General features: G+C 42.2%; 1 protein-coding gene across 1 annotated transcript in view; it reads left to right on the top strand.

Annotated features, from left to right (window-relative positions):
- The window catches only part of LOC144763161 (G-protein coupled receptor family C group 6 member A-like), a 297057-nt gene that overhangs the window by 246063 nt on the left and 26439 nt on the right, over nt 1-24555 (top strand). Inside the window, exons 4-5 of the mRNA XM_078648489.1 lie at nt 9745-9951; nt 12820-12937. Coding sequence (XP_078504615.1) covers nt 9745-9951; nt 12820-12937 — 325 coding nt within the window. The remainder of the gene's footprint in view (nt 1-9744; nt 9952-12819; nt 12938-24555) is intronic.

Raw genomic sequence — 24555 nt, 5'->3', positions numbered from 1 at the left:
CAGATACACACCATAAATAAACCTGTGCTCACCCTATGGTAGCTTCTTGGCACAGAGAAGGCAACCCCAATTTAAGAGAAAATGTGTAAAGTATTCATTCAACCCTTCAAACAGTAACAAAGTGAAAAGAAACACAGAAAACTCCCCACCAGGTTATAAAAATTATTATGATTTTATAACTAAATCAAGACCAAAATGACAAAAACCCAATAAGTAGAAGTCAAGGTAGGAATTTTCAAAGATTAAATGTAAAAACGGTGCTTAGAGCAATTAGTGCTCAAAGAGTTAATTGGACGCGGTGGACCAAGACAAAGTCAAGAGATACGGCTACCCGTAATGGAGCACAGGCCAGATACAGGACCCACTCAGGGCCAGCTTAGCAAAAGTACCTCAATCCTTGTCTTAGCATGAGATGTGTTGACTATCCCCATGCAATTGGGGTGTAGCACTGGAATTCTCCATGCAACAGCAGCAATGTGTCAGTTGCGTTGAGCAAAGCACAGGTTCTGAGTGCAGAGGTTGTGAAGGTGATGCGCAGGGTTAATTCAAGGAGGAGTAGCAATGTGTTGATCTTCTCCATGCAGTGGCAGCGGTGTGTTGGTTCCGAAGCTGTGGCTCAGGGGGCAATGTGGTGGTTCTAAGTGCGATCCGCTAATTCTGGCCCATGCAACAGAGATGATGTGTTGACCTCAATCTCGAAGTAGGCGATGTGTTGCTTCCAATCAATGCATCAGCGTTGATGCGCAGGTTCTGAGTGCAACACATCTTTGATTCTGCTTCCTGCTGACAGGAGATTCATTGTTTCAACTCGAGCAAGCATCTGGGTCCACTTCCAATGGACCAGGCACATACGCAGGTGGTGAGACTTTGATATCCTCGAGTCTTAGAAACAGGAGGAAAGCCAACAAGCCCTTGGAGATCCCTCTGGGTTCAAACAGAGTCCAGTTCATCCTCAGCAGGGTCAGAGGGCAGCAGGCAGCAGGGCAGCACAGCAGAAAACCAGTTCTTCCAGAGTGGCAGTCCAGCAGAGTGACAGTCCTTGTTGCAGCACAGCAGTCCTTCTTACTGACAGAGTTTCTTTACACGTCCATAGGTGTCTGACTTGGTTGGGTCAGAGACCTAGTTGTGCCTTTGAAGTGCAGGTGACTTCATAGAGGGGCTTTAAAGTGCACAGAGGCCCTCCCTTCCCAGCCAGGACTGCAGACTCACTACAGGGGTGTAATCAACCCTCTGTGTGGGGATAGCACACTGCCCATTCAGGTGGAAGTGTCAGCTTCCCCCTCCTATCCTGCCCAGGATTTTCAATACTAGGACATGCAAAATTTAAAAGTATATGTCCTACCATTTACTTACACAGCACCCTGCCCTATAGGCTACCTAGTGCCTAGAAAACAACAGTAGAGGAAGTGTAGATGTAATGATAGAATCACCCTCCTTTCTGATCTATATAAACAACAGGATTCTATCAGTGTGTAATAGTGACTAATTTTAATTTTTGTGATGATTATCTGTTTAATAGGTGTGGAACTAGGCTATCTCTTGAGATGACAAGACGAGGGCACTATGTGCTTTTAAAATACCCCTCACACACTAAGAATCCCTTAGTGTCATGCTTCATCATGGGGGTCTTCCCGTCCCTCTACGGGGCGGGGCGTGCTGCGACCTACGAGCTACGTGGGAGCACTAGTTTTGTTGTGACAATAGGCTATGTGTGGTGCAGTGTAGGTGATATCAGTGAAGTGTAGGGACCTGTATATGTGGGTACAAAATAAAAAAAAAAAATTCCCTGACTAGTAGAAAAAAATATCTTTTATTAACTTCTCTGGCTGGGAACATTAAAAAGGGGTTTTGTTGGTAGAGCTATTAGCTTGCTACCTGGTCAACGTGTTTCATAAGCAGTCCCATACTGCTTATTCATCAGGACCTCTGATGGCCCCTACAGAAAAGTACTCAGTTTCGGATTCTAAAGTAGTATGCCTAAAGTCCTACAGCTAGGTAGCAAAAATTGGCTGCCTAGTTGAGCTTCCGGGCATGAGTGGGCCCAAAGTGAAGCGTAGAAAAAACTGACCTTTTGAGGTCTTGGTAAGGTAAATCTAGCATGCCTCATGAGCTGGCAAACGAAGAGTGTTCCACGCGGTAAAGTTACCACTTCTTAGTGCAGTGCCTTAATCATACCCTTGTGCCGCTCCGAGGGATAAATTAAATATCCCAATTGTAGAAAAATCAATGTGAGCATGTTTAGGGGAGACGCACTTGCACATTAGCACTGTTAATCAGTGGTAAAGTGTGTATATTCCTGAGGCCTACAAAAAGAAACAGCAAGAATTGGAGGTAAGTAGGCAAAACGTAAAACATTTCTGGGAAGACTAACCTAAGGCTGACGGGCCTAATGAAAATGAACCCTCAGGAATCTCCAGTAGGAACTTGCCAGTTCATTGAACTGTTTAAGCAATCTCAATCTTAACTACTGCTTAGATTTCAGGAAATCAAAATGGATACCTGAGTAGCAACAGTGACATGTAGCAGGCACACTCCATGTGCAAGCTTTACACAAAGAAGTTACATACTCATGTGCCCATAGTGTTTCTACTTCTGCAGCAAAGCATAGATTTAACATGATACACACGTCACTCAAACAACATGATCAAGGTATTCTTGGGTAAATCGAGGTCCACTTACAAGGTGTGTTTCCATATGATTAATAACAAGGCAAGGAAAAGAGAGGTGTACATGTGATTGAATATCTCCAGGTGGAGTTGTGTGGAATGCTTTTAGCTGCCATGTGACCCTGGAATATAGCAGGAATTATTTTGCAGCAATGTCCGCAATTTGTGTACACATAGTCCCCCCAAGCTGGGCAAAGCACAATAGCTGAAAATTCCCAAACCCCACCCAAAGATCTGGGGTATTGTATTGAAATATTAGTGATCCGGTGTGTGGTGTCATATACACTTAGAACGTATATATATAAATTAAAGTGAACAATGTGAATATTGCAGTGCTACTGTTGGCGGTTAGGCCACTGTAGATCTTAAAAAACTTAATTCTACTCCCCTGGCTAGTGATACTGTGCAGGAGGATCCGTCTATACCATCAAATATCCTTGCACCTCCACCAGCCTGATATGCTCATAGAAGGGCATTTCTTGCTTCTATCACGACTGAAGAAAACAGCAACACTACTGTTACCGCTGCGACCTCAAAGGCTTATCACCTCTTGCAAAACTATTACACTGAATGCAACTGTTGCAAACATTTATTCATGCTGTATGTAATTTCAAGACATGGAAATAAATGTCATGGTGTTCTAGCATTGGAAAGTGTGAAGTAAGGCGTTATGGGCCCGATTTACAGGTTGGCGGAAAGGATACTCTCTCACAATAGCGATGGAGTACCTTTCCCGCAAAGATAATGGTCTGCCAAATTTAAAAGCGGGTGGACCATAGTTTGTCGATGGCAGAGACTATTATGTCTCTGCCATGGCCAAATCTTTTCCCAAGGCATGGCTTTGCAGTTCGGGCTGGACTATTCCCATGAGGCACAGGGTCAGACTGATTTGCATATGGCCATGCCTGAACTTGGGTGGCAGAGTGGGCTAAACCACAGTGATGGTTTAAACCCAGATCTGTTGACTGGGCGTGAGTGTTTGATTGGTTCAGATGCTCCGCTGTCACCACCCCCTTTTGTACTGCTTTGTTCGCCATAAGTTGGCAGGGTATGCTCAGACGTGAGTCCCTTGCTCACTTTGCCATTGGATTCAAGCAAGCCTGGCTGAAGACGGCTGAAATGCCAGAAACCGGTCCTAGGAAGCTTGGTTCCGGTCCAGGGAAGGCTTGGCTTGGCAGTTCGTGCTGGACTGTTCCCATGAGACACAGGGTCAGACTGATTTGCATATGGCCATGTCTGAACTGGGGTGGCAGAGTGGGCTAAACAACAGTGATGGATTAAACCTAGATCTGTTGACTGGGTGTGAGTGTTTGATTGGTTCTGATGCTCCGCAAATATTTCTCCTGTCCTGATGTAGTAGGCCCAGGCTTTCAGACAATTTCTCATATGTCCATCCACCCAATTTAGATAGGTGTACATATATCGTTTTTTTACTCCCCATCCCCTCCAGGACAACCCTGGTGTCAAGGGGCAGTATAAAAGACAAAAGGCCCCTGACACCATGGGAGATGCCTACCATAGCGTGGGGGCATTAGTTTTTATTTACAGAAACAAAATCCCACTTTGGTTTTGTTTTTAGAAATAAAAAAAATCTTTGTATGGCTCCATCGTGTTTGACAGACCCATACTCTAAAGTTACAATGCCTTCACAGGAACCACCTGTATGGCAGTTCCTGTGAATGTTAGAAATGTTCGTTGTCCAGATGGACATTTCTAAATTTGACTAATGAGACCTCTGCCAGGGCAACAGAGTAAATTACTCCATAGCCCTTAAGGAGGATTTCCCGAACGCCAATTTATAAATCGGGCCCAATGATTTTTGGAGCATCCTAATGTAGGATGGTTGCTTTTTTCTTCAATATAGGGAGGAAAATAATTTAACATCCTTGCCATAAAGGTAAATGGGACTGCTGATGCATTTACACCTTTTTGTTACCAGCACCACCATAGCACCTGCTGCTGCAAGCTTTGTAGCCTCTAGTCCTGATGCTGCCAGAAACTTAATCACCTCTGTTGCTGCTGGTGCGACCTCATAAACCACTTGTCATTGTCCCACAACTGCTGACCCTGCAGTCACCATGGAGTTCAGACAGAGCGCACATGTCTTCATCATTGAGGAAAGGGAGAAAGAGCAGCAAGTTCCCCATCTCTCCAGGATCGTAGTGATGGAGCCTCACTTCATTAAATGAGGCGAAGGTTGCAACTGGGCGTGCTCTAGCTGGTGGGCATCATGTGTCCTGTGCTGTCTCATTAGTTCAGAAGCTGGGAGCTGGAATGTCAGTCAAAGAGGTACAATAGGTGGATCAAATTAGCCCTTCAAGACTGTCACCAGAAAATATGGCCACAACGAAAGTGGAGTATAGCATGTATTGTATTTAAAAATACAGGATGAGCTAAAAGTCCCGCTTTTGTATATTAAATGTTGATCTGACTTAAGGTAAACGGGTTTTTTGTAGAGTATATTGTACTCCAAGTATACACTGGGGTGTGTTATGTTATCTGTACTATGTTTGGTGCAAAGTCACAGTCCTTGATACATTGGAGTATTTGTTTCCTAAGGTAGAGGATGCCATTAAGACTCCGGTCATCTTTGAGGGTCCGTAAATGATCTTTTAAAGTTAGCTGAGCAAAATGATGAAAAAATGAGCTGCTTTACCATTTCCTCACTCATAATTAAAAATTGCGCTCTTTGTATATGTTCTTCCTTCACCCCTTCAGACCTATCATGTTCTTAGTTTGTGACGTGAATACTTCTGTGTCCCAGCCTATAAGAACTAGACAACGGGAGATCCTTTCATGACTCCTCCCACTTGATCAGCAGCTTTGCTTCCCTCCCTATGAAACTGTCATGGCAGCTGTTGCCGTCAGCTCAAAAGTGTCCGGGCAGGGATTTCCCCACCTTCTCACATTGGCTTATGTTGCCTACCTTCCCAGCCTTTCACTGTTGTTTCCCTATCCATGGAAGCAGATCAATAGCAAGCTGTCACTTCACAGAAGGACACACTGCTTGGCTTGCTGCTCCTTGGTGGCATTACGGTGAGGTGTCTCCATCTGAACAAGTTCTTGATGTCCCAAAGGCCATTCTTATACTTAGAATGATGGTTTCTAACCCTCTTTCCTTCTATTAATTTGTCTACGTATCCAGACTAATTTAGCTGCTGTACTTTCTTGCTATATACCGAATGGTGTGTGGCGCATTCTGTATGGTATCATCCTTCCAGATATTGAACCCTTAACAACAACTTACAAGGCACATGCCAAAGAAACAGCTGGACATACTGTCTGACATCCAGGTGCAGGCATGCCACCTGGGGGCTGTATTACACATGCAGCGCACTTTCCTTCAAGGTGCGCCCGGCGCAATGAAGGAAAGTGCACTGCATTATGGGAAATGCACTGCCCTCAGGGCAGCCGCGAACTCATGCTGCCCTGGGGCAGCGCATTCATGTGACATACGGAGTGGCTGTTTACAGCCGCTCCATGTTTCACTGTGTTTGATACACTTTTAAAGGGGAATCCCTTGCAGGCGGGTGCACTCAGTGACTGTCAGTGTGCCTCCTGAGGGCTTCTTTGCCTCTGTGCCCACATCGGTAATACGGCACGGGCGCAGAGGCAAAGGGATTCCGTCATTTGCATGGGGCACTCTCCCATGCAAATGAGGGAACGCCCCTTGAAGATAGTGCTGGTGCTTTATGTTAGCCAGTGCTATTGGTATTACAGAATGGGACGCACAAGTATCTGCTGCCCCTTCTGTAATACAAAAAGGCCTTGGGGGCGTGCAAAGTGGGCGCAAGTGCCCGTTGCGCCCCGGGGCGGTTTAGGTAATACAGGCACTGGAGTGGCTGGAGGCTAGAATTTCCTTTCAGCCCCTTGTCAGTCAAGGACAGAAGCAGCACCTTCCCTCACCATGACCACCCACTTTCTCATTTTCCCATTCTTCACAGTCTTTCCCTGTTAGGCCATGAAGTTGTTCCACATATGCTGCTCACTTTTCAGGGGCAAGTCAGACAGCCTTAAAAATACCTCATTGACCACCTGGGCAATCCTGTAGATGGTTGTTCGAGTCATACGTGTTGAGGTGAGTGTAAAAGTGGTGTAATGGAGGATTGCTTTTTTGGGGGGAGGCCGGAGATGTTTTAAGAGGGATGGTACGGGGTAGGTATTGGTGGGTGTAGAGAATTTGGCAGACCAGGATACTTAGGGGATTGGTTTGCATGGAGTCCGGGGAATGAAAGGGGGATAATAGAGGCTGCAATGTTTTGGGTTGGAAGAGGGATGGTAAGAGGGCTACATTTGTTAACAAATATATTTGTGATGTACCTAGAGTAGCCATGCCATGAGCAAGATGGTGTGCATAATAGATTCTATATGTATATGTATGGGATTGTTGCTATGTTCTACATGCCTGGATTTTGTGGGCAATTAAACTTACATGGCGTATTGCTGATCTGCATATGTTCAATGCAGTGTTCTTCAAGGCAGTTGTGGGACACTTGCATTGATAATTTCGCAAAGAGCAGTACCAGTACTGGAAGGATGCAAGAGTAACAGGTCATTATGACCACAATACTCATAGGACATATCCCACAAACTGGTGCTTATTCACTCATTCCTGTAGGTTTAGTCACCGAGTCACCAAGTCAGCCTATTTTGCACATATTTGACCCGTTTTCCTTCATAAAGTTTGCTCAGGGAAGTGACAAATAAAGGGGTAGTTAAAGGTGCAACTTTTAATTCAGATACGAGTAAAAATGTTTGCTTCTGCCCACATCATATCATCTCTGATAAGAGCCACAGATGCACGTGTATGTACTTTAAACCTTGGAAGTATTTTTTTATGTTTTTGATTTTGTATTTTTTTTTTTGCATTTTGTATTTTTGTTTTTGTTTTAGATATTCCACCTTAATGTATGAATTATTTGGGGAAGCTTTACATTTGGATTCCTCACATTTGAGCAAGTTCAAGTGGATTAATAATATGAAGAAATGTTTTTTTTTTCACTTGCAGTATGACTCCAGGAACTGGTCCATTTGTGCTCTCTCCCTCTGCTGGCGCACTTTAAGTAGCCATGCACCAATGCAGTTACCCTTGTGCCGTAGTTTAAGGGTGTCTGCTTTGTAGTCAGAATAGTTACAGAATGCAGTCCACATGCAAAAAGCAAAAAAGCAAAGAGAAATAAAAAGATTTCTCCTCGTTACTTCAGCCTCAGGGAAGCGCAGGTTTATGGCTCAAATCCATGTCTACCATTCTTTGTAGATATGGATTTTTGTCAAAATCCATGAATCGATACACAGGAACTCCTATGCGCCACACATGGAAGGCCCCCTTGATGCAAAATGCAAGGCATTTCACTATGCTGCATTACTTTATGTCACAAACCTGCCAAATCGCACTTGAGTTATTTTGGAAATACCAACACAGTTTTCCCTCGAGTCTGTGTGAAAAAAGTAACGTAAACCTGACCCAAAATATTTGTAAGTCTGTGCTACAGAAGCATAAGAATAATTCTAGAATTGTTTGACTAGTTGTACTATGATAATACATGATGTATATGTGCACCTGCACACCTTGGAAGGTAAGTCATTGATGCATTTGTAAAAGATATTATCTTGCTTAATCTATGGCACTGTTTTCAGAACGTTCTTTTTTAGTGTAAAAAACACAGCACAGTTTATTTATTAAATATATCGAAAAGGAAGGGCAGGCAGTATCCTTAAGAACGCTGTGGGGCACATGAACCATTATTTCACGTGACACAGTGCAGCAGGCAAACTTACTGTCCTATGCTGCATGAAAGTGAGAGAGAAGAAATGCTCCATATTTAGAAGGATGTGGAGCAATTCTGCTCTCCATTTGCACTGGTGCACTCTGTGTTGCCTAGCGCCAAAGCAGGTACCCTTGCTCCATAGAGCAAGGGTTCCTGTAATATAGGGCAGTATTGTGTTTGTGCAGGAAGGTACACCTTCCTGCATAAAAACATTCCTTAGAGGTTTATTCCTCTTTTTATGTGTGCTGCAGAATGCAGCAGACAATGACACAGGAAGTAACGTGGAGAAATATAGTGGGCCCGATTCACAGAACTAACTTAAGACAAAATCCTAAACTTACTACCATTTTCGTATTCACAGAAGGCACTTACTCATTTTGGTATTCACAGAAGACACTTACTCATTTCGGTATTCACAGAAGTTAGGAGTCCTAACTTTAGGACTCCTAAATGCCTTCTGTGAATACCGAAAGTCCTAAAGTTAGGATTTTTCTCAGTTTAGGAGTAGTAAAGTTGAGAAAAATCAAAATTGTAAGACTTTCAGTATTCACAGAAGGCATTTAGGAGTCCGAAAGGTAGGAGTCCTAACTCTACTACAACTAAATTGAGAAAAATCCTAATTTTAAGACTTTCGGTATTCACAGAAGGCATTTAGGAGTTCTAAAGTTAGGAGTCCTAACTTTACTACTACAAAGTTGGGAAAAATCCTAATTTTAAGACTTTCGGTATTCACAGAAGGCATTTAGGAGTCCTAAAGTTAGGAGTCCTAACTTTACTACTACTAAATTCAGAAAAATCCTAATTTTAAGACTTTCGGTATTCACAGAAGGCATTTAGGAGTCCTAAAGTTAGGAGTCCTAACTTTACTACTACTAAATTGAGAAAAATCCTAACTTTAAGACTTTCGGTATTCACAGAAGGCATTTAGGAGTCCTAAAGTTAGGACTCCTAACTTCTGTGAATACCGAAATGAGTAAGTGCCTTCTGTGATTACCAAAATGAGTAAGTGCCTTCTGTGAATACCAAAATGGTAGTAAGTTTAGGATTTTGTCTTAAATTAGTTCTGTGAATCGGGCCCAGTTACTTTATATTTTCTTAACCACTCAAAGCCACGCAAAGTGCCTTTGTGTGGCTTAGTAAAGGCCAAAAATAATTGTACTTATGCGCTGTACCACAAAAGTGATGCAACACGATGCAAAGTCATTGTAAATCTGAGCCACTTTATTTTGCTAATGTGAAGAATTTGTCGATGCTAGTAAGTAAGTTGAATTAACATTATCAGTGATCACTGTTTTATGCTTCCTTTATAGCTTCTTAATCAATTGAAAGAAATGCAATTTTCCGTGCCAGCTGGATCATTTTCATTTGCTAATCTAGGATTCATCAATGGTTATGATTTAATAGCCTGGAAGATGATCAATGGTGCAATAACATTTGAAACTATTGGAGACTATGACATAGCAAACAGTCACATTACCATCAATGAATTATTGTTGCCCTGGGAATCAAAAGATAAGGTAGGTGCTAGTGTGTAATAATGTCAACCTATTTTCTTTACCTAATTCTCCACTAAAGATTTAACTTAGCAATTTTTAAATTATGCATTCAGATTTTTAAGTTAGGGATTTAGTAGAACTGTGAGCATCCAAGATATACATTTAATAATTTATTGTAAACACCTTTGTCTTTATGAGGTTTCTTTAACAGCAGCAGGATATCTTATATGTATATTTAAAGCAATGGTATAGGACTTATTTGCTATTTTTGAGTTGCTTCTACATTTTTGCTTAAAGAAGGGGCCACAAATGGTTGTGGTTGTTGCTTTTACAATTTTGAAGGCACGTGTGCAAATTGCACGCTTTACATACGCATGTGCCCTAGGTTTGAGGTTTCCCTCAGTAAGGTTCCATTCAGAAGAACACTAAAAAAAACAATTAGGGGCCTAATGCAAAAAGTGCAATGGGTTTACTTACACCATCGTGTGGCATTTCATCTTGAAAAACCTAGAAAATACATTTGTGGATTCCATCTGGTCTTTATAGCTAAGTGTACAAGGCAGCCTTAGATGTCTCTTTCCTAGAGCTCATGTAACAATACGGCGAAAAGCATAAAAAGGTCAGTACTTCTGAGTCATATGTAGTTGTCAGTCCATATTCAGCAACCTACGATCTATTGAACTGCCTGCACCATATTTTGAGTTTTTCTTTTGCATAGCTTGCCATCCTTTCATTGCTGGAGCATTTAAATCAGACCGCCTTCAATTTTTCAGTAGGTTATATCTGAGGACTCACTCTCCCACCCATTGTTATCAACAGCTCAATCCTTGCTCCTACCTTTTTCTGTCTTTATGTTGGACCTCTTCTGTTTTGCAGTTTTAGGTAGTGCAAACTCGACCTGAAGATATTGGAGCACAAGTTACCGCTTTGTGATCTATGTCGTGGCTCGGGCATGGCTCACCACAACATGCTGGCAATGTTGGTTGGGTGTATCTGAAAGTTCATTCTCTTGTTGATATTACCCATATTTTGCTGAGCCTGTTGAAAATGCATGATTGAATGACTCACCACCAGCCAAGTTTAACCCAGAGAAAACAGTTGATGCTGAAGATCTCCCTGACCAGAAAAGGCTAACTTCTCTAACCATTTTTGACGCATGTTAAACTCCACTAAAGCCAGAGGATACTTCTCAACAAGAAATCTACCTCCAGTCCATCATGAAGAAGGCTGCAAGCTTAGATCCATGAACAACATCCAAAGATGATTAGTTCAGTCATTGGTACTGTGGAGATTAGACCATGACAAATCTATCCTCATGGATCTTAGCAAAGTGCATCTTGCCCCTCTCAAGTCTGATCTACATGTTTCAGCCCTTCTACTGTATGGCAAGATTGCATTGGCTATACCACAACCACAAAAAAAACAAGCTTCTTTTTGATAGCAGGTACATCTATGAAATGGACTGTGTGGTGAGTACAATTCTACAAGTTGGCTTCTCTCAGAAACTAGTGCAAAAATTAAATATCCCTGTGGGACCCTTTCTCTCAGGGGCTCAGGATCTCAGTCTTTGGAAACACACAGCTTACTTTCATGTAACACCTCTAAATGAAACAATTTTTCATTTTATGGAAGTGTTGAACGCCCCTCCCCCTCTGAAATCTCATTTCCTCCTTTACTGTGCTTCCTTCAAAAAAGACGTATACAACTTCCTAAATTCGCTATTTTCTTATTTGTAAAGCTCTCAACACCTTGAGTGGCATGAATGGAGCCCAAACAAAACTGCAAATAATGACATGATCTTATAAAAAAGGTGTGCCATTTATTTTCATCTACTCCAGTGTTCATACATACTGTTCATGTGGTGATTTAAAATTGGGTAATTAACATTTATGAAGGAAACTGCTTACAATTTGCCACAACTCATCAACTCAATACATTTTTAAATAGCACAATTCAGAATTTTTTTATTTTAATGATCACAAACATTTTGTGCCTTTGTAATAAATCATGTGCAAAATAGGCCAAGAAGCTATTTTAGGGTTTGCTGGCACAGGAGAATTTGCATTAATCAATGCTTCTCCTTTTCCACTAAACATGCCGAATGGCCACATCATTTTAAAGTCAGGGAAACTGGCCAATGGTGGAGTCTCATTCTGCTCCACTGAAGGTAACCCTTGGTTTAGGGGTCCATATCAGCCACTGAACTACTGTGTCACAGGAACATTGCCTTGTCTGAAGGACCATTAATAAAATTACCCTGCCCTCCGACCACTTTGTGAGGCATAGCAGACCTGGATAGGGGAAACAAACAATTGCTCCAATGACCAAGCTGTTTCTTTCAGAAACACAAAAACATGCAGAGTGGAGCCAAAACCATTTGTCACCCACTTGGCATGCTTCTTTGCCTGCATTGCATCTCCGTACCAGTGTATTATATTCCTCCCCTTGCACTGGAAACACACACAGAGATGAGGGATATTCCCTAATAATATTCCCCAGTGGTGTGCCTCTGTCTTGTATTTCTTGGTTGTAGGCATATTTACTACTCATTTACTATGAAGACAATCTCTTTGGCCCACTCAGTAGTTGCCCTACTTTACCACTTAATGGACAGCTTAATCATCTGTTCTGCCAATTTTGATTCTGAAATGGAGCTCCTCATTTCCCATCTTGGGTGTTATCTCAGTGCTCCCTCACCTATCTCCCCTTCTCCCCTCATCACATTAATCTTCTTTAGAAAGGGAGTGCGGTACATGTGGCAAACAAATGACTTTATGCACAAATGCTTTGAATATTATCTGGTAAAACAAGTGTCACTACAATGTGTGTTTACTGACAAGAATAGACTTGATTCCATTCCATTTGAAATTTGTGTTCCTAATCTTGCAGATACCATTTTCAAATTGTTCCCGTCAATGTGAACCTGGACAGATCAAAAAATATTCTGACATCAGATGTTGCTACACGTGTGTCTATTGCTCAGAAGGTTATTACTCACCTGAGTTTGGTAAGTATGTGGTTTTTATATAGTATCTTCATTCTGTGAATTTTTTGGAAATAACGGAGGCAAAGAAAAATTCTACTTTTTATGCTTAAATATTAACAATGCCCAACAGTTGTGCTTTGATTCAGGTAGTGTACTGGTATATTCCTAATAAAACTTGCCCCAAAGTTAAATACCGATTCTGTATTTCAGGAATGACAATTTAGGGGCTATGCTTGATCAATTAATAGTAAAAAAATCTAGTATGCAAGTATAATTATAGAATTAGATTCTTATTCAAAGTGACTAGGTATCAATTTTACCCACACAATACGGGCAGACTTGAGTAATTTATAGCATCCTCAAAGTCAGTCTTTCAAAAATTCCAAAGTATTGGACATGATAATCCAAATCCAAATGTTTCTCAAGAAAATATATTTTAAATTGTTCGGAATATCGGCGTTTGGGCAGATATGACCCACGGACACGGTTTATGACTTTTCTTGAGAAACATTTGGATTTGGATTATCATGTCCTATACTTTGGAATTTTTGAAAGACTGACTTTGAGGATGCTATAAATTACTCGAGTCCACGGATGCTGCTGGGAACGCCCCCAGCAACACCCATTGCACGCCCCTTTAACGCAGGACACTGCGTTAAAGGGACTGATATTTATCAGGCAGGATTACGCCACAAAAAGTGGCTTAGTCCTGCCTGATAAATTTCACTCAGTCTTCTGCGCCACCGGAACGTCACAAAAAGTGACGTTCCGGAGGCGCAAGCGGCTCGTAAATAAGGCCCCATAGGTTTCGCACTTGTTATAGTTAGGAATTAGCTTTTAAAAAACCTTTGAAATTCACTGAAAAAACCATAGGTTTCACAACAGTTATAGTTAGCTGGACATTTTACTCATACAAAACCATTGAAATTCCCTGTTATAGTTAGTTGTACTCACTATAACTCGCGCGCCCGCAATCCACTGCTGATGATGTCACATATTACTTAATTCATGACATGGTCAGTGACATCACTGATGACATCACTGATGACATCTCAAATGACATCACTGATGACATCACTGGTGACATCACTGATGACATCACTGATGACATCATCCATGTGACAATCAAATATACCTCATCACACACTAGTATAATCTTTCATCACTCACTGTAAAAATTGAAAGTGCCATATTTGAAACCATTGACACACCAATAGAAATTTCTAAACACCCACTCAGTTATTCATAGAACTATACACACATCTAATCACTTACCTATAGTGTTATATGCAGTGAATAATCAACAGAACACTATCAAATATACTTATACGCCTTTTTCAACATTAGAACATCAGCACACATTGTATTCACTTATAAGGACATCCTTCTGACTTATGCAAACAATTGATTATACTTACATTTACTCACCTACACACTTATACAAACACCACTTCATCTATTTATATAGATAGTAACTCACACTTAGTGTGTTATAAAATCACTATTACAAGTAAACAGTTATCCATATAGTGACTCATACAATCACTAAGTCTTAGTCACACTTAATTAGATATAACTGTCACATACACTGACTTTTTTTCAAGTTTAATGGAGATGTACCATTGAGAGAAATATTTAATCACCACCACACCCATAAACATATACACTCACTGAGACAACTGTTATAACATGTAGTCTTAACCTCATATACCTACTGAATGAACTATTCACAATTTTTTTGGCAATCACACCCCCCCCCCACCAAACCACATAGACATTCATTTACCCATACAAATACTCAGTTAAGAAACCAATAACAAATATAGTCTTTAACATAGCAATTAAGACAAAGCAATAAAGACTTTCACACAGTTTAGTAACTACACGTTATATATACTGAGACTCTACAAATTAGTCAAGGAAACAATCAATTACACTGTTACTAAATCCACCATCCACACATTTATATTTATATATCCACTCATTCTTCAAATCAAAGTAGTGTATTTATAATACATATTTAAATATCAAAGCAAACCACATTCACTGGATGGTGTCATCAGTGATGTCATCAGTGATGTCATTTGAGATGTCATCAGTGATGTCATCAGTGATGTCACTGACCATGTCATGAATGATGTAATATGTGACATCATCAGCAGTGGATTGCGGGCGCGCAAGTTATAGTGAGTACAACTAACTATAACGGGGGAATTTCAATGGTTTTGTATGAGTAAAATGTCCAGCTAACTATAACTGGTGTGAAACCTATGTTTTTTTCAGTGAATTTCAAAGGTTTTTTAAAAGCTAATTCCTAACTATAACAAGTGTGAAACCTATGGGGCCTTATTTACGAGCCGCTTGCGCCGTTCCGGTAGCGCAGAAGACTGAGTGATATTTATCAGGCAGGACTGAGCCACTTTTTGTGGCGTAATCCTGCCTGATAAATATCAGTCCCTTTAACGCAGTGTCCTGCGTTAAAGGGGCGTGCAATGGGTGTTGCTGGGGGCGTTCCCAGCAGCATCCGTGGACTCGAGTAATTTATAGCATCCTCAAAGTCAGTCTTTCAAAAATTCCAAAGTATAGGACATGATAATCCAAATCCAAATGTTTCTCAAGAAAAGTCATAAACCGTGTCCGTGGGTCATATCTGCCCAAACGCCGATATTCCGAACAATTCAAAATATCTTTTCTTGAGAAACATTTGGATTTGGATTATCATGTCCTATACTTTGGAATTTTTGAAAGACTGACTTTGAGGATGCTATAAATTACTCAAGTCTGCCCGAATTGTGTGGGTAAAATTGATACCTAGTCACTTTGAATAAGAATCTACTTACGACTCGTCTAACATTTGGAAGAAATATCTAGTTATATGACAACAGGATACCGACATAACTTGAAGGAAATAAGAACGCCCTGAAGAAGTTCTGTTGTACAGAACGAAACGCGTCAGCTGGCTGTGGTACATAAACTTAAGGAAAATAAAAGCATTTGAATATACACCAAGATTCAGCGCTTCAATAAGGACTCTAAGTATGATTATAACATTTTACTATAATATTTTTAATCAAATATTCACTGAAGCATTTATTAAACTTCATGAGTTTCTAGAGACTTGCATCTTGAAATGTAAGCAACAGTTTCTACTTGTATGGGCAGAGAATTTTATTATTTCTGTGTGTTATTTTAGTGGTACACCTGCATGTGGTTTTAAGGCTATAAGTAGTGAAGATATAACCAAGTTTAAACATACCTCATATGGGAATGCTCTTAATAGGCTTGTTTTAAAGAAAATGTTGGTATTTGCTAATGATTATAGTCCGTCGGATGCTCATCAAATACCGACCATTAGTAGACATGGTAATAGTATTACCATTGATTTGATTTTATCATTCGTTGGTCTCTTGCTATTTTTTAATTTCAGGGCTATTGGCAACTTTTTAAGTGGTCATATTCCCCTCTCTTTTGAAATCAATTCAAATATATAATTTGATTGTGGAATGGAAAACTCCACCCCCATCGAATATTCATATACCAAGGCAGTGAGATTAAAATTGGATAGAATTGACACTGATATTTTCACTCACTAACTGATTAAAAATAACAATGAAACCCTGATGGTCTTTTTGTCTAGTGATGTTGACCCTTGTGCTATCATTAAAGGCTTTGATACATTATGTTCCTCAATATTCCAAATGCTGTTCTCCAAGAAAGCTGTGATAAGGTCACAGCATGCAGGTAGTGCAATTCAACCTGTTCAACTACACACAAGCAACATAAATTAGTCCTTAAATCCAATACTAAGAATTAACATGGACATGAAAATGGCTTGGTAGTTTGGGATGGACTGTTCCTGTCGGAGCAATAGCAAGGCTGATTTGCATATGGCCGGGTCTAGTCTGCGGTGGCATTATGTACAAAAACATTATGGACTGGGATATGGTTTGAGTAATTACCAATGACTGAAATTAATCCAATTATCCCACCCATTAATTTTGTAATCCTCATGTTGATGCCCTAATTGTGATGAGTATGCCCTGACTTGGGTCCCATGATCACTTTGCTACTGGAAACAAGCTGCACCCTACAGATGAACCCCTACAAGGGCAAATTCAGTCTTGAGCTGCTCGAGTTTCCAGATCAGAGAGGACCCAGCTTGGCAGTTTAGGTTGGACAGTTACTATTGCAGTGTGATCATGGCTGATTTGCTTATGGCTGGGTCTAATCTGAGTTGGCATTGTGAGCAAAAATCGATTAACTGAGATGTGGCCCCAAAGATTTACCAATAACTGAGAATGACAAAAGCATCCGACCAATTACTTTTTTGTATACCTCAGTGCGATGCTCTAAGGCTGACAGTTATCACTAGACATGGGTACCATGCACTCTTTGCAAACAAGCTGCATCAAACTAATGAGCCCCTACTAGTGTTGAAAATGGTCTTAGGTTGATTGTGTTCCAGTTCAGAGAAGACCTGACTTGGCAGTTTGTGCTCAACTCTTCCTATTGACGTAGGATCAAGACTTATTTTTATATGGATGGGTCTAATCCGAGATGCAATGCGGAAAAAAAGGGTTGACTTTGATACAGCCCTGAGTAATTGCTAGTGGCTGATATTAATTCAAGCAACCCATCCATTAACATTTTGTATACTTCAGTGCTATGTCCTAAGTAAAATGAGTATACCCAGGCAGAAGTCCTGTGCTCACTCTTACATTGGAGGTTTGCTGGAACTGACTGGTGAGCCCCTTTCAAGACAAAATTAGTCTTGGGTTGCGTGTGTTCTGGTTCAGACAGGTCCTAACTTAGCAGTTCAGGCTGGTCTGTTCTTGTTAAATAAAGGAAAAAGTTGATTGCATATGACATTGTGGGCAAAATATCATGGACTGAGATGTGGCTCCTAATAATTACCAATGGCTGAAATTAATCCATTTATCCCACCCATTCTTTTTTTATGCACCAGTGGGATGCCCTAAGGGTGACGGAAATGCCCAGACGTTGGTCCCAAGCTCACTTCAACACTGGAGGCAGGCTGCATCTAACGGATGAGCCCCTACTAGGGAGTAATTGGTCTTGGGTTGCTTGTGATCCAGCTGTAAGAGGACCTGGCTTGACAGTTCAGAGTGGACAGTTCCTATAGAATAAGGATCAAATCTCATTGCATATGGCTAAGTCTAGTCTGAGGTAGCATATTAGGGCAAAAAACTATAGACTGGGATGTGGCCGGAGTAATTACCTGTGACTGATATTAACCCAACTATCCCACCCTCTAATTGTTTATACTTCAGTGTGACGTCCTAAGTGTGATGGGAATGCTCAAACATGGGTCCCATGCTCACTTAGACACTGTAAGCAAGTTGCACCTGACTGATGAGCCTTTATTAGGGCAAAATCGGTCTTAGGCTTGGCCCTTTCTGTAGGGTCCTCCCTAGACTTTTTTCTTTCTTGCTCCTCTTTTCTGAACACGTTTTTGTTGGCTTTTAGGACTCTGAGCACTTTACTACTGCTAACCAGTGCAAAAGTGCTTGCGTTCTCTCCCTAAATCATGATACAAATGGCATAGACCCAATTGGACTATGTAATTTACTTGTAAGTCCCTAGTAAAGTGGTACTACATGTGCCCAGGGCAGGTCAAATACATGCTACTGGAGGGCCTGCAGCACTGATTGTGCAGCCCACTTCAGTAGCCTTTAAACCATGTCTCAGGCCTGCCATTGCAGCCTATGTGCGCAGTTTTAAACTGCCATTTCTACCTCACAAAGACCAAACCTTCTGTTTAGTCACCCCAAGGCCCTAAACATATGCTTTTAAGACTTACATGTCTTGGTAGTGAAAAACTCCTAAATTTGTTTTTCACTATTGCAAGGCCTACCTTTCCCATATGAAAACATTAGGTTTCCTTATTACATTTGATCAGTGATGAATTCCAATTGGGAGCAGGTAGTCAGGTCGAGTTTGTAGTTAAAAGTAACCCTGGGCGGAGCTGGCGTAGTGCTACTACGCGGAGTTCCACGGAGATGGGAAAAAACTCAGTGGAACTCCTCTCTGCTCACCTTCCCGCCTCCACCCCCCCTAATAAAAAATTTACAAAAATTAATTTAAAAAGGAAAAAAACACACTTACCTATACTGTGGCATCTCCGGTCTGCCCTCATCCTCCTTGCAGTCTCCCCCCTATGTCGGACGTACGTCTTCTTGAACTGCGCATGTCGTAGAAATGCAACACCAATTTACAAAAATAGACTATATTTTTTGAATTTCTAGAGTCCAAGATGAGCAGATCCTCCCTGAGGGTTCTGGAGATACTGGTTTTTGAAAGAAATTGTTGATTTTTTATCCAACCGCAAATAAGCAATGTCAACCGCAAAGTTTAGAAATTTTTGAAAAGTTTGTCAAAGTTAGTTTGCCTACTCTGGCCCAGTTTGGACGATGAAACCTGACAGGGAGAAGGTCTGGTAGGCCAAACGGGTAGATATGGACAGTTACCTGGCTACCAGAGCATTTTCTAGTCCAGTTCTACACTTAACAGCACGACCGCCTTAGACATCAATAGAGTGGTCCTGATGATGAGGATGCAGGAGATGAAGATGCTCACGGATGCTCTTAGTGCTGTGTGGTCAGGGCTGCTTTTTTGGTTATTCCTTAGTCCAAAGGTCAAGTGGGCCGACTTTGACCACAGAGGTCTTGGTGCCTCAAAGTGCTTTTGGACACCTCAGAAGGCCATTTGTACTGGGCTTCTAGTCTACATGTATAGCAGTACAGCGATCCCAGTGAAATCCTTTGGTGGGGGCTGGTGTGCCTCTTAGGCAACCAATCTGGGCTTTGATGACAGTCCAGCGGAAGGGGGTGCAACTTTTGGCCATCGATAATTAGTCTCTTGGGGTTCCCAATGACAGCCAGCAACAAATCTCCTGTGGTCGCTAGCAACTACAGCATGGGCAACTTGAGGTATGCTGACCTTGGTGCCGGTTGCAGGAGGTCAGTCAGCACTGACTTTGTGTCCCTCCTTTGGTGTGGGGTTGGGGCACAACTTTTCTCTGAGCCAGTACTCACAGGCACAGTCATCTCTTTGCTAGCCCATGGTTCAGCAGGTGCAGTCCAGCAGATGATGCAGCCTCTCTTTGTGCAGTCTAGGGGGCACCAGGGCAGTCTATGTTCCAGTACCATTGGTGCTATATTTATTCCCAGGGAGTGCCCTGGGGGGATTATCTGGTAACGAGCTAATGGGCCACAAGGTCATCTCCCTCCTGGTGAAACCGCTCTGACTATGTGTAGCATCCAGCAATCCCTGAGTGCCCTTTTTTGTCCCCTCTTAAGATGTTGTACCCTTTCCTCAGATATCAGGAGCTTGGTAGCCCACCCTAGAGGTGTGGATACCTGAGGGCTACACGCCCACGGGAAACCCCGTTTGGGGACTGGTTTTCCCTTGCTATCCCCATCTCTAGCCTGTCTACTTGAAAAAGGGCAGTCCCATAGGGGAGTGACTGAATTAACCTTTGAAGCTCGCCATTGGGCTAATATCCTGATCGGCTTGCTGCAAAGTGGAGGTAACAACTTGCCCTGCAGTAGGCTGCTTTTGTTCCTAACCATGGGTGTCATTCATATGACTCCCTAGGCAGGCGGAATATTGTCTGTTGGCCTGTGCCCGTGTGAGGCTACTGAGTCACAGAGTGGCAACTTTTTAAAAGTCGCATTTCCTTAATAGTGGTATTGAATTTGCCCTAACATCAGGTAGGGATTAATGTCACAATGCATTTGATACCTTACAGTGCCCAGCTAGGTAGTCCCATTCATAAATTAGCCAGGCAGAGGGGCAGCCGTTAACCCTGTGTTAGTCAATAGGGCCACTGGGATTTCCACAGCAGAACAGCATTTTAGAAGAGTTCCTGTTAAGCTATATATAAACATTCAAGTCCTACCTAGCAATATAGAGCTCCCTGCCTTAGTGCTCTATCGGCCTTCCCTAGGGGGACTTACACATGTTGTTAAGGGAACGGGAGGCTTTCCCACTAGTTTAAATGGCAAAGTCAACTTAGCATTGCTACCACTGCTCTTCCAGTCTTCAGTTAAAGAGAACAATGGTCCCGGACAAATTAAGTTAGTAAAAATACCACAATTTAGCCATCAAAATAGGGATTACAAATGTATCAATGAAAAGATAAGTTTTATTAACAATAAAGTTCAACGCAAAGATAATGTACAAAAAAATGTGAGTAAACAGGACCTGACAGGGTAATGGGAAATCAGACAATTTCCTTACCGCAGGCAAGCGACTTAAAAAGTGACTGTTCAATTTGTGAAAATGAAAGTAAACAAAAAGTCACAATTAGAATTACATCCCATACTCCACAATTAGATACAGATTACAGTATAGAGTTGAAGATGTATGTGTCGACGATGTTTCGATCCCAATTAGATATAGGGATCTCATCAGGACTAACTGATATAACAAGTGCCTGGGAAGTTGCCTGGATAAGTATAAGGGGAAACAAAGGGATATGGAGAAGGGGTGTGGAGAAAAAAGGAAATTAGATTAAAGGTATAGCAAAAGGCAAGGCCATGTATAGTTATAAGAGTCAATATGGAGTTATCAGTTCAGGTACCCGGGTAGGGAGTACCAGGAGGAAGAACAATGTTAGGGAAAACAATTCAAGAGGAATGATATTGTATTATATCACGCACAGGGTCCTGGTGGAGACCAAGGGATAGGTGTGCGCTAGAGGCTGCATGGATATGGCCTGGTTACTTAAGTAAGAGCAATGCTAAGTAAAGAGCAAAGTGCGGTGAATAAGGAATGCTTCTTACATTAATGAAGGAGAAAATATGGTACATGTGCCACTGGAGCCGTGAGGATCACACAGAATCCTGTAAGGACGGGATGAAAAACGGCTATGGCCAAGAACGGAGTGAAGTAAGGGTTGTACATTTCCATACAATAACTGTGTTACCGATTATTAGTATTATTTAATCGTACTGGTATTAGAGTGCTCGGGGAGGAATCGTTTGATTTTGAATATCCACTCCTTGGATACTGTGGGGTTGCCTGGCAACCGACCTCTTACCTTTCCCTTTTGGAGCACCACTGAATATTGCTTTTTGTGTACTTTACCTTTATTACAGTAGTGCGCCCTACTAAAACCTGGTTACCAGGATCTTATGATCCATTGTTGAAGTAAGGGCGAGCACGGCGTGAACGCACAGTTAAAATCAAGGCAGGGCAGTACAATAATTAAAAGTGAAAATGGATAACAGCGTGCAAGGGGGCAAGTTTCTTTCCACCATTACCATATCAGGTGGGGGTGACGTACCCTCTGGCCACCACTCATCTGGTGAGAAAGAGACTTCTTTACTTATTGGTGAGATCTCAGTTTTTTTGGTGTTGCACTTGAGGTGGTTATCCTTCATCCACTGGAGCACCTTGGTGAAGCATCTTTTAAAATTGAGTACGGCTTGTTATAGTTTTAGTCTAGGGATAATATCATTTGGGTATCGTCTATCTAGGACGTAACTTCGATCCCAAATGATGTTATGAGTGAGATGAGTGGGGTCATGTAGACATTAAATAACAGAGGGCTTGATGAAGAGCCCTGTGGTACTCCTGTTGTGATGGTTCGTTCCACTGATAAGAAATTTCCAAGGGACACAGCTTGCCTGCGCATGGAAAGAAACGATTTTAGCCATTCCAAGGCAGTGTGTGCCATACCGCATGATTTGAACCTGGAGAGGAGGATGATATGTGATATAGTATCAAATGTGGCCAATAGATCGAGAAGAATCCTCACAGTCTTCCTACCTCTGTCAGCAATCATTGTAAGAGAGTCTGTAATTTCCAGAAGTGCTGACTCGGTGGAGTGATTAGGGCAAAAACCTTATCGTTGGGGGTGAAGGATATTTGCGGCCTCGATGAATTTAGTTAGCTCTTTGTGCACAAATGTTTCGGTAATTTTTCCTAATAGTGGAAGGAGTGATATGGGACGAAGATTGGAGAAGACAGATGGATCAATATTAGGTTTCTTTTTCAAAGGCTTCACTATCGCTAACTTCCAGTCTTCTGGCATGGTCCCTGAACTTAAGGAGGAGTTGACAATCTGGTTTATAATTGGATTGACTATGTCAAGAATCTGGTGAAGAATTGAAGAGTGACAGGCATCCAAGGGAGATCTGGATTTACATTCTATGGATAGCTTCACGGGTTTGATGCAGAGGAACTGGTTCAAAAGAGTGCATAGAATATTGGGTAGTGTCATATTCGTGCTCTGCATTGGCATGCGTCGAAGAGCTGGTATCTGTGATAAAGTCTTTCTTGGATGTTCATAATCTTTTCTTCAAAGAAGCATGAGATTTGGTCGCATAGCATTTGTGAGGGGGCAATTCTTTTTGTAAAGCTTTAGGATTAGTGGAATACTTTACGACGGTCAAAATAGCTTTTTGGTCTAGTTTGGCCTCCTGTATTTTGTTTGAGTAGTAATCTTTTTTAGCTGACTTAGTCTGTTTGTGGTGAAGCATTCTGCTTATTTTAAATGCTGTGGGAGAGGATGAGCTGGGTGTCGTCGGCGTAGTATACAATGTTGAGGCCGTGTTGTCGGACGATGGCTGCGAGGGGAGCCATGTAGATGTTGAAGAGGGTGGGGCTCAGGGATGAACCCTGTGGGACTCCGCATGTGGTTTTCATGTGGTCGGAGAGGAAGGGTGGGAGTCTGATCCTTTGGCTTCTTCCGGTGAGGAATGATCAGATCCAGTCCAGGGCTGTTCCTTGTATGCCTGCGATGTGTAGTCTGGTGACAAGTGTGCGGGGGAGACAGTGTCCAAGGCCGCTGACAGGTGAAGTAGGATGAGGGCTGCGGAGTGGCCTTGGACCAGGAGGGTGCGGATGTCGTCTTTGGCAGCGAGTAGGGCGGTCTCTGTACTGTCGTTGCTTCGGAATCCGGATTGTGATGGGTCGAGGATGGGGTTCTCTTCAATGAATCGTGTCAGTTTCCTGTTGACTGTTTTCTTTGCAACTTTGGCTGCGAAGGGGAGGAACGAGATGGGCCGATAGTTCTAGAGGTCGGTGGGGTCAGCTGTGGGCTTTTTGAGCTGGGGTCTGACTTCTGCGTACTTCCAGTCGTCTGGGAAGGTGCCTGTTTTGAAGGTGGTGTTGATGGTGCGTTGTAGTACGGGTGCGATGGTGGCCGCGGCTCTGTGGTAGATGTGAGGGGGCAGGAGTCGGTGGGGGACCCCAGGTGGATGCTTGTCATGGTTGAGGTGGTGTCTTCGGCCGTAATCGGTGTCCAGTTGGAGCTGGTGGGCTGGCTGGTGTTTCTGGGGGGCGGGGGGGTCATCTGTGGTACCTGGTGGATGGTTGATGAAGTTGTCGTTGAGTTTTTTGATCTTGAGGTGGAAATAGGTTCCAAGCTTGTCACAGAGATCTTGGGATGGGATGATGTCTGTGGCTTCACTGCGTGTATTGTACCTGACTGATGAGCTCCAACTGGGGCTAATCTGGTTCTGGGAGGACCTGTCTTGGCAATTTGGCTTGAACTGTCCCTATTGAAGCAGGATCATGGCTGAATTGCATATGTCTGGGTCTAATCCGAGGTGGTATTGGGCACAAAAGTTGGACTGGGATGCCGCCCAAGTAATTACAAGTAGGACAGA

Source organism: Lissotriton helveticus, chromosome 6, assembly GCF_964261635.1.
Source record: "Lissotriton helveticus chromosome 6, aLisHel1.1, whole genome shotgun sequence".
Classification (NCBI taxonomy): Eukaryota; Metazoa; Chordata; class Amphibia; order Caudata; family Salamandridae; genus Lissotriton; species Lissotriton helveticus.
This window is presented reverse-complemented; position numbering and strand designations above follow the sequence as displayed.